The sequence below is a fragment of the Hypomesus transpacificus genome, chromosome 23 (genome assembly GCF_021917145.1).
Source record: "Hypomesus transpacificus isolate Combined female chromosome 23, fHypTra1, whole genome shotgun sequence".
Lineage (NCBI taxonomy): Eukaryota > Metazoa > Chordata > Actinopteri > Osmeriformes > Osmeridae > Hypomesus > Hypomesus transpacificus.
The window spans coordinates 1,694,410-1,705,405 of record NC_061082.1 but is presented as its reverse complement, the minus strand read 5'-3'; the positions used below and the strand labels follow the sequence as shown (position 1 = coordinate 1,705,405).

Sequence of the window (10,996 nt, the reverse complement as noted above, 5' to 3'; positions counted from 1 at the left end):
TTTTCTTGAACAACTGTGGCACTGGGAAGGACAGTACCTTGTTAACACAGCTAGCGGGCTGTATCTTACACATTCAAACGGCAGCAAGATGCAGGAAGAATTAACACTGAGCAGTCTCAAAGTGCCAGACACACAGTTCTGGACGACTAGAGATGGACTTATTTACCCTGTGTCTCACAATTCCAGTGTGGTCACTGTGGAGGAAGATAATGGACTTGTTTACCTGCAGAATGTTACTGAACAAACCTTCCAAGGATGGCAGTTTATCGAAAGTCATGAAGCTGCAAAACACACAGGCTTCTTCAACTGCAATCGTCATAACCACAGCTATTTCTTTATCAAAAATGTCCACACCCCTTGTCTGCTTCTAACAGGTGCTTCTGAAGGAGAAAGCATTGAATTTAAACGCTATGACTCTAATGCAGCACAGCTGTGGTATTGGGACCTGGCCCACACTCTGGTAAATCTACACTCTGGGTTGGCATTGCATCTTACAGACAGTGGAGAAGTTGTGATGTCTGCAATGTCTGCTTTTGAAAAGAGGCAAAGGTGGAACCTGGACGGGGGAGTTCTAAGTTCATCACTAAACAAATCCTGTCATGTGGTTCAGGATCCGGAGATGACACTGGCCTGCTCCCAATCACATGAGCCTCAGTGGAAATTCATTGATGCACGGGATGTAGGGGAGAACTCAGATAACATAGTTTGCTTTTATTTCATCCAGAACCAGCATTTGCCATGTGAAGTCCTTACTGCTGACCCTGACAGTAAGACGGCCAAGCTTCGCCCAGTCACTGATGAACTGGTGGACTCCCAACTGTGGTACTGGGATGGCAGTCACCTGATTCACACAATGACAGGACTGAAACTAGGTCTGTCTCATGACCACAATCACCATGGAGAGGTTACTCTGTTAGATGCAAACAGCAGCGACACCTGGATTTATCATGACATGCAAATAACATCTCAGAATAGAACATTAACCTTTGACATTAATAATGATGGAGTTGTTATGCTGTCTCCTAATTTGTTAAGTAAAACTCGCATGGAACAATGGAAACTTATCAACAAAGATATCTTAAAGGACGACGCACTGACAAATTCACAGATTCTGCACTGCGAAGCACAAAACATTCAAAACATGTTCTTTATAAAAAATTCTGCCAATCCTTGCCAACTGTTAACTGCCACAACCAAAGGAGAAAGTCCCATTTTCCAGGTCTTTGATGACAGTGTGATAAACTTACAGCTGTGGTACAAAGATGGCCCCCATATCATAAATGTCGGTACTAACTTGGCCATTCATTTACAGTCACACAACAACAGCTTGCCATCAGTAATTCTATGGGACAGATATGCTTTTGCTAGGCAGCAGAAATGGAATGAAGAGGACAGCATTCTCTCAAACAGTGAAGGCAATTGTGTGCTAATTACGGACAATGACAGAGTAATCTGTGCCCAAGGAGAGGGCGCTACTAAGCAGCGCTGGGAGTACGTGGGCTTCAAGGAGTCTTCCAGCAACTTGGAGGATGTAGTCTGCCTCTATTTCATTAGGAATCAACATGAGTCCTGTGAATACATGACTGGCTATTCGGAGGGGAATCCAGTTCTTCTGCGGCCGTTAATGGAAGATCTCCTGGAAAACCAGTTGTGGTACTGGAATGGACAGCATATCACCAATATGAAAACTGGTCTTGTGCTCGACCAGGAAGGATCAGATCACGTCACTTTACTGCCTCACGCAGGACAGAACGTCACCCAGCTGTGGACGTACCGTGATGCTCATTTCAGTCCTGTATCTGAACCTGGCCTCTTTCTGGATGTGAACGTAGATGAGGATGGAAAAATCGAAGTCAGTAGAAGAACTAAAAAAATAACACAACAATGGACATTTGTGGAAATGATTAAGGCACATGAAAACACAGACATGCTTTCCTGCGCAGTTTTGCCAAAAGACCCTTCTACATTCTTCCTGAAAAACCAGGCTAGGCCTTGTGAACTTCTGTCTGCCTTAAAAGGAGGTGAACATGTAGGCTTCCAAGCCTTTGATGAAGATCTACTGGGAGATATGCTGTGGTTTTGGCATGATGCCCACCTGGTAAACGTAGGCACAGGTCTTGCCCTACAACAAGGAGAGCCTGCAGGTCTTTGGCCGATAGCGGCTTTCGCCAATAAGCAGAAATGGCAGGAAAACAAGGACCAAATTGTCTGTCTGAACAAACAAGACTGTAGTCTAGTGACTTCAACGCAAGGAGAAGCCACGACAGAAACCTTTAAGTTCAAGGACAAAAAGCCCACACTCTGGAAAAAAGTTATTTTTGATGAAAAAATGACTAATCTGGAAGCGATAGTGTGTTCATATTTCATCCAGAATAATCTCCAGCCCTGTGAGCTTCTCACAACGTCCGCCGAGGGAGAAGCAGTCAAGCTGCGTCCACGAAACTCTGCCCTTCCACAGCTGTGGTACTGGGATGGGCCCTATCTAGTCAATAAGGACAGTCACTTGGTCCTGCACACATCTATGAACGACAACACTGTCAGGCTGTCAGAAAAACGCCCTAACTGGTATCGCCAAAAGTGGGAGATGGCCCATGAGGAGAAAGAATACATCCAGTCAGTAAGAACAGGCTTAGTTTTTGACCTTTCTGGTTCTACAGTGGTCCTCTCCAGCAAATCAGACAGGAACAGCCAACGGTGGACTCTGGTGTTGGAGGAGAAGGGTCTGAACAGCACTAATCTCCTGAACTGTGCACCAAACCGCACCAACATCACACCTTTTGTGATAAAGAATGAGCAAGATCCCTGTCACTTGCTTACCCAGATGGAATGTGGACGAGTTGTATTGCATGAGTTTAGCGAGGAACACAGTCACCTGCAACAATGGTTCCAAGAGGGACGGCACATTGTTAATACGGACAATGATCTGGTTCTTAGTGCCAAAGACCTCAAGAACAACAAATTTGGTTATGTGTCACTACAGATGAAGTTCAGCTACGAGTCTTTTCAAATGTGGGAGAAGGATGGTAAACTTGTGCGTTCTTACCTCCAGGACAAAACACTGGTCTTGGCATCCAGTGGGCAAGAATTGGTTCTGCAGCTTCCAGAAGGACTCAGTAAAGAGCAGTGGACCTGGTACAACTACACTGATGTTACTAAGGATCATAATCTGGTTGCACGATGCTCACGATGCTATGACAAAAAGGAAGAGAAGGCCGCTCTAGTAATTAGTTTCATTCCTTTCCTCTCAACCATTTACAATCTGGTACGTTCAACGGTTTATGCAGGAAAGGGATGCAAGGATGTAGCTTTGGAGAGTCTTAAGGATGCAACTATTGATGTAGCTATGGATGTTGGCATTGCTGTCATTAGTGTAGCAACTGTTGGTGTAGGTAGTTCAGCTGCATTTGCATTAAAACAAGGTTCTAAATTTGGCTTTAAAGCGGGTGTGAAGGGATTAGGTACAGCATTGAAGGCCACATCCAAAGTTGGAATGTATTCACTAAAAACCACACTAAAAACTGTCTTAAAACAAGGTGTTAAAAAAGGATTTAAAAATGCAGGAAAGTATGTCATAAAAAGCTCTGTAAAATCAATTAAAAACACAGTAAAGTCTTTGAAGCACCTTACAGTCACCACAGCCAAAGGAATAAAAAAACTTTCCACCAAAAGCTACCACTTAGGATCAGAAGTGGTGAAAAGGCTAAGGAAGATGTCAATGAAGCAGGCTTTCAAATCATCGCAAAAAAAGTTTACAAAGATACATTTCAAACGTGGTACTATGAAACTGGGTAGAAACTTCAAAGCAAAGTCTAAAGCTCTGGGAAATAAACTAAAATCAATGCGTGATGAATTGGCCTCCAAGGCTGAACGGAAAATTAAACAACTTGATGACATAAACACTCATAAGGGTAAGAAAGTTGTTAGGTGTAAACGATCGTTGAATGGATGCGTTACTGAAACAAAAACAGGCAATAAAGAACAGTCAAAACAACAACCAATGGACGAGCAAAACCGAAAAAACTTGAACAAAAATGGACGTATGTTAGACGAGAACGTTAACAATAAATACAGAGACATAAATGACCAAACCATTAATCAATATTTACAAAGAGTACAGCCCATTCCAGAAGTCAGTAAAGTTTTTACAGAAATGGAAGAACATATCATAAAAGATCCCAAACTTGTAAAGATCTTAAATAATCAGCATTCTTATATGTATGCTCATATTGACGGAAATATAAAGTACATTGATCATGCTACAATAGGAAAAAAACTAAGGCACACAGAGAGACAAATGACGAAAAAACTTGATTGGAATAGTCCACCATTTGATACAGAAAAAGGGGATTTGTATCTGTTTACAAAACTCTCACCCTGCCTGGATCCACCTAAACACTCTTGTACCCCTGAAATTCTAAAAATGTGCAAACACTTATTTCAAGAAACTACCCACCGATGCTACATTGGGTTTAAGGAATATTACGGCTTCAGGAATAGAGGGAACGCGGAGGACTCAGTTAATAGGAATATTGTGCTCGAAAATCTCTTTGGTGTAGGAGAAAGCCTGTTGGGTGAATATGCAGACTTTTCCAGCTATGCATCATTTGTTTATCTTGGATAATGAACAAAGAAAGCTTCAGCACAAGTTGGTGCCCAAGTTAAAGTATGTTGGATAACATGCACCAACACCACGCAGTGTTGTGTACAGTATGCCTCATAATCTAAATGTATCAATAGGCTACTTAATTATTGTGTTGTCATTTATTAGTTATCTAATCAGAAGTTTCTCTGGGACGGTTCTCGATACCAAATCGATGTGCATCCTATGTACTGTTATTTTCTTTAGCTTTACCGATCTGCTTACGACATATCTGGGCCTGATAGCTCCAGGGTCTGACAGTTTGAAAATCGATTAATGTTAATAATTGTAAATATAATGAGTCATTTTTCACTGTGTTAACTAACATGTATTAGCAGAATGCATTCAATGCTGTAGAGGTTGAGCGGGGTAGTTTGCTACAGAATATAATTAAATAAATAAACGTTACCTTTCCTGTTGAACGGTCAATTTAGTGTGATAATCTCATGTGTGATTAAGATCATTAAAATAATGGCGGTATATCGATACAGCTTTGTGCTGCTAATTACATTGTGTAACCTACTGTATAGTGTTGTGTTTATGTGAAAACCCAAATGACACCACCTGCTCTTGTTTACCAGTTAACGAATCTATAGGCTATATACATGTTTTGATCGGCTCGAGAAGAGGTGGGAAGCATTATGGTTCACGCAAGTTGTGCTTTTTGCGTGAAAATTCCACCAAAACCTTTCAGTTGAATAAATGATGAACCATCAGGGCTTCCAGGTTAACATTAATAATTACTGTGAATAGAATACTCAAAATGCTTTTGCGTTTCTAGTTTTAAGTGCTTCAAACATAGATATAAATAAAGGCCTTTATATATATGTAAGGTTTAAACGGCCCCAGATGTTCAGAAGGTTGGCTTCTTGCATCACGTGGTTTTTCTAAAGCAAAATCACTCGCAATTGGCCCGGCAGTGGCATGTTTTCACTATGAAAAACCGCAACATCCGCGCTACCTGATCGAAAGTCTATTACGTATTTTACTTAAGTGCACAGATCAACAAAATCACAGGTAAGGTAGCACAAAACATTATTATACAGCAAAGACAAATATTGTGTAAATCTGTCATGGTTTTGCGTCAAGGATGTTGGTAGGAGGAGACGCCGCCTCCCCTAAGAAGCGCTATTTCCAAGGTGTTCTATCCAAGTCCGAATTCAACAAAAGACTGACTAGCATTTAACTAATCAATTTCTCCAAAATAACCTTTTACTCTCATCTTTGGAGTCATACAGAAATCGTAAAAAGGTGCCGATGTATGTGTGCATGTAAAGCATGTGTTGCCGTAGAGTCGTTATTGCGTTATAATGCGCGTCTGAGAACGGGTTTGATTCGTCGTTTTCCCTACGAGGCCGTTAACCAGAAGAAGTGAATGCTTTGAGTCAGTGCATTACAGTGACAATGAATTGATTCATCGCGTAGTTATGATGCATTGTGTACACTCAACTAACAACATACAAAGCTAAGGCTATCACAGTATCGGACGTGCAGTTTCTTAAGTTGTTAGACTTGAACTAGATCTGGATGACTCCTCTTATGTAGCCTATATGTCTTTTTTAACTATTACATTTCATCGAACAAATAATTGTCAACATTTATTACCAGATATATTCCGCAAATGGACAGTAGGCTCGACTTTATACAACATATACCAGTGACCGTCTTCCAATTTACCATATTAGTTGAATTATAATAATTGAATTGATCTAAAATCGGTGCAACCTGTCGTACAGACTTGTTAATGATTACAGTGTGTTGAAATGATTATAACTTTGTTTTCTTGTGCAATGCCAATAATGATTCAGTTTAATTCTTGCTTGGTGTCTGGTATAGGCTACCAACACAGTCATAATAATGTTAACTAAGAATGTGATCTAAAGGTTAGAAAATTAACATTCTGATGGACGTTGGTAATATTTCAGACTTTCTGAAAATAAACTGTTGCCTGTGCTAAAAGCAAACCAACCACTTCTGGTAGCATCCCACTCGCCTGTCTAATTATAGATCTGTACATCATCACATAGGAGCTCAAAGCTCGGCTAGAGTGCATCGACATCTCAGAGGCTCGGTCGTTACCTGTCGAGGGCCCATGAATAGTATTTCTGGACTTCTAGCGGTAAATAGCGCTAGAAGTCCAGAAAACGTCTTTCCCCGCACTGCATCCCGTTTTTCAGGATTTCATGTGTGCTCCTACTAAGTAATCATTTGAAACTAAATTGACGAAGGCCTCGTTTCACTATCACCTGACATACACGACAACTGTGTAACACCTGTATACAGTTTCAAATGGCACCAAATGGAAGGAACTATATCACAACGTAATAAGTTTCTCTCCATCAGATTAAGGATATCCCCTTCGTTCTCTGTTTCTGAATTTGGATGATTCCATTTCAAATATGTACACATGTATACAGATTGTTCTTCACCTTTGTAAGGAAAATTACAAGACAATTTGGGGTTTTTGAGTAAAGGTTGATAGTTTTGATGCATTTCCTACAAGCACAGTAAAGTTGTGAGTAGAACCCTCTGGTTCTCACACTACAGAGCAGGGATGTAGAACCCTCTGGTTCTCACACTACAGAGCAGGGATGTAGAACCCTCTGGTTCTCACACTACAGAGCAGGGATGTAGAACCCTCTGGTTCTCACACTACAGAGCAGGATGTAGAACCCTCTGGTTCTCACACTACAGAGCAGGGATGTAGAACCCTCTGGTTCTTACACTACAGAGCAGGGATGTAGAACCCTCTGGTTCTCACACTACAGAGCAGGGTGTACCCTGCGGGGTCAGGGTTGAAGGTTAAGATCTCTGTGAACAAGGTGGCTACCCTTTCTAACCAGGAAGGTGATCTGGCACTTCAAAGAGACAGGACGGTAGGAAGCCTCCCATTCGTATTGTGGCTCAACTGGTTTGATATCAATGGGTCTATTTTAATCAGGCGTGTTCGTGATTAAATTAGGCACACAGCCATGTCACTTTAAAAATAACAGCGTTCAAGTAGAGGTTTGTGTTGGTGTCAAATCAAGTCTAGCTTATTTTACTGTTAAACTCCAACTCTCAGCATGCATACAGTAGTGTCCAGCCCAAGTCTTGGTTCTATCTGCCCGTCGACCCAGTTACAGAGAAGTGGATTCTAAAGGGCATCAGAGGGTGGCTGTGGCTTCAGTTTAACATAAAAAACTAATGGTCAAGCTTTTGACAAAAATGAAACGTATGTTTTAAGGTAACATTAACTATCATGTGAATAGATAGAACCTAGCAACCACATTGTAGGTACATAAGAACGCCTATGTAGTTACACAGGAATAGAAAACTTGCGTGTGCTCGGTATGTGTGCGTGACCATGCCCTCTCTCTCACTGTCCTGGACCTGGGGTAATTGCAGATCAACCATCTCTGGCATGTTTACACGGATGACAGACACCTGTTGCTCTCCCTAAAGCAGAAATCCATCAGCTGGGTCTATTTTGGCAACGTCAGGATTATTAGGAGATCCCAATGTGCCCTCGGTGTGTGTGTCCACATTGTCAACACTCTCCGTTTCCTCAGGACAACAGAGCGTCTAGAAAACATATGAAAACAAAAGCCTGGCTATGAATTGTCTGGCTTGATAGATGGCGTATCTAACTAGCTCTTATTCAGTGAGGAAAGATTTAGAGATGAAGGTTCAACCAATATTCATATTAATAATTACGATGAGACACTTAAAAATAAACAGAAGTTCATGTGCTCACTGGCCTTCCTGTTATTTTGAAGTCGGCATGCCAACTGACAAACTGCACAACAAGTGTTCCTTGTGGTTGACAACAGTAGTGGTGGACAGAAGGTGATCTAGACCGAGGGAGAATTGTGTTTTTAACTTGAGGTGGATTTCTTCTCATTTGACTTTATTACTGTGACTCAAGTTCCATTGTGTCATTTTAGATAAAACAGCTCAAGTGCCTTGGATTTAGATTTGACTCTTTGGATCCTGGAAGCTTTGACACATTCTCTTGGGTTCTTTTTTGTTCAGTTTGTCTTATAACATTGAAAAAGCCTGAGACATGAGACAGGTCCAGTCCAGTTTCTCCCCATGCTCAGTCAAGGTCAGGATTGTGTTAGGATGTGCATGCGTGTTTCTGTTGGTGTGTTGGTGGGGCTGTTCATGTACTATGTGGTGCAGTAGGTGAGGTGTTGTTGTTGCTGCTCCATGTGTGCTAGCTGAGATGTAGCTATATCTCCATGTTTCTGGTGAATACAGCCTGTTCCATGGCTCAGGGAACACAGTTGTAACTGTGCACTTAGCGATCCTTGATTTTTGTACTGTACTTTCAATATGCGAGACCTGCATGAGACTGTGGATGAGAGTGTGTGGTACATAAGTAACGGCAGCCCTCCACGCCCCCTCTCTCCGCCCCCTCTCTCCGCCCCCTCTCCCCGCCCCCCCTCCCCGCCCCCTCTGTCCGCCCCCACTCCCCACTCCCCGCCCCCCCTCCCCGCCCCCTCTCTCCGCCCCCCCTCTCCGCCCCCTCTCTCCGCCCCCTTTCCCCGCCCCCCCTCCCCGCCCCCTCTCTTCGCCCCCTCTCTCCGCCCCCTCTCTCCGCCCCCTCTCCCCGCCCCCTCTCTCCGCCCCCTCTCCCCGCCCCCCCCTCTCCGCCCCCTCTCTCCGCCCCCTCTCCCCGCCCCCTCTCTCCGCCCCCCCCTTCACGCCCCCTCTCTCTGCAGGCTATGCCACCCCCCGGGCTTCCAGGAACCCCCACGGAGAAAGAGAAGGGCTGATCCCTGACCCCCTGCTGCTCTCACCCCCACCATCCCCTTGCCTCCCTGCAGCCCCCCTCTCCTCCCCCAGCCACACCCAGTCCTGTCCTAGCCCCCCCCCCGACCTGCCTCCATGGCTACAGGAGGGGGGGCCTCGGAGACAGATGTGTTGGTTAACCTGCAGCAGGTAAGACACACGTCAAGTTCTTGTCCTTCATTTTTGCACTTTTCTCTGTCTCTCACCAGTGTACATTTTACTGGAGTTGAATGTGTCATGAAATGGCTGAGAGCTCCGATGACTCATCCAGCAGCTCTCTGGAGAGCAGGCGGGGCAGCCTGGCTGGCTGCTGGGTTAGGGCTGAGGGAGGGACTGGATGGGTGTGGCTGGATGCTGGGTTAGGGCTGAGGGACTGGAGGGGTGTGGCTGGATGCTGGGTTAGGGCTGAGGGACTGGAGGGGTGTGGCTGGATGCTGGGTTAGGGCTGAGGGAGGGACTGGAGGGGTGTGGCTGGATGCTGGGTTAGGGCTGAGGGACTGGAGGGGTGTGGCTGGATGCTGGGTTAGGGCTGAGGGAGGGACTGGAGGGGTGTGGCTGGTCCCGGCATCAGAGTGTTGAATCAGCTCATGATGAACCGTGCGTGCACACAGCACTGATGGGAGGGGGTCGTCTTCACATGCTTCAAAATGTGATACGGAATGAGGAAATGATGACATACATGTCGTCAAGGCGATTTACCACATAACATTAACGTTTATGTTAAATAATAATGGACCCAGGACCCCATCCTCCCTAACCTCTAGGACCACAGCCTCCCTAGCCCTCAAGACCACAGCCTCCCTAGCCCTCAAGACCACAGCCTCCCTAGCCCTCAAGACCACAGCCTCCCTAGCCCTCAGGACCTCAGCCTCCTCAGCCTCCCTAGCCCTCAGGACCCCAGCCTCCCTAGCCATCAGGACCACAGCCTCCCTAGCCATCAGGACCACAGCCTCCCTAGCCCTCAGGACCCCAGCCTTCTCAGCCTCCCTAGCCCTCAGGACCTCAGCCTCCCTAGCCCTCAGGACCTCAGCCTCCCTAGCCCTCAGGACCTCAGCCTCCTCAGCCTCCCTAGCCCTCAGGACCCCAGCCTCCTCAGCCTCCCTAGCCCTCAGGACCTCAGCCTCCTCAGCCTCCCTAGCCCTCAGGACCTCAGCCTCCCTAGCCCTCAGGACCCCAGCCTCCCTAGCCTCCCTAGCCCTCAGGACCTCAGCCTCCCTAGCCCTCAGGACCCCAGCCTCCTCAGCCTCCCTAGCCCTCAGGACCCCAGCCTCCTCAGCCTCCCTAGCCCTCAGGACCTCAGCCTCCTCAGCCTCCCTAGCCCTCAGGACCCCAGCCTCCCTAGCCCTCAGGACCTCAGCCTCCCTAGCCCTCAGGACCCCAGCCTCCTCAGCCTCCCTAGCCCTCAGGACCCCAGCCTCCCTAGCCTCCCTAGCCCTCAGGACCTCAGCCTCCCTAGCCCTCAGGACCCCAGCCTCCCTAGCCCTCAGGACCTCAGCCTCCTCAGCCTCCCTAGCCCTCAGGACCCCAGCCTCCTCAGCCTCCCTAGCCCTCAGGACCTCAGCCTCCTCAGCCTCCCTAGCC

General features: G+C 45.9%; 1 protein-coding gene across 1 annotated transcript in view; it reads left to right on the top strand.

Moving 5' to 3' along the window:
• The first annotated feature begins 5,347 nt into the window (after positions 1-5,347).
• slc4a3 (solute carrier family 4 member 3) overlaps positions 5,348-10,996 on the top strand; it is a 34,459-nt gene continuing 28,810 nt past the window's right edge. Inside the window, exons 1-2 of the mRNA XM_047046676.1 lie at positions 5,348-5,656; positions 9,346-9,565. Of these exons, the coding sequence (XP_046902632.1) occupies positions 9,512-9,565 (54 nt within the window). The 5' untranslated portion in view covers positions 5,348-5,656; positions 9,346-9,511. The remainder of the gene's footprint in view (positions 5,657-9,345; positions 9,566-10,996) is intronic.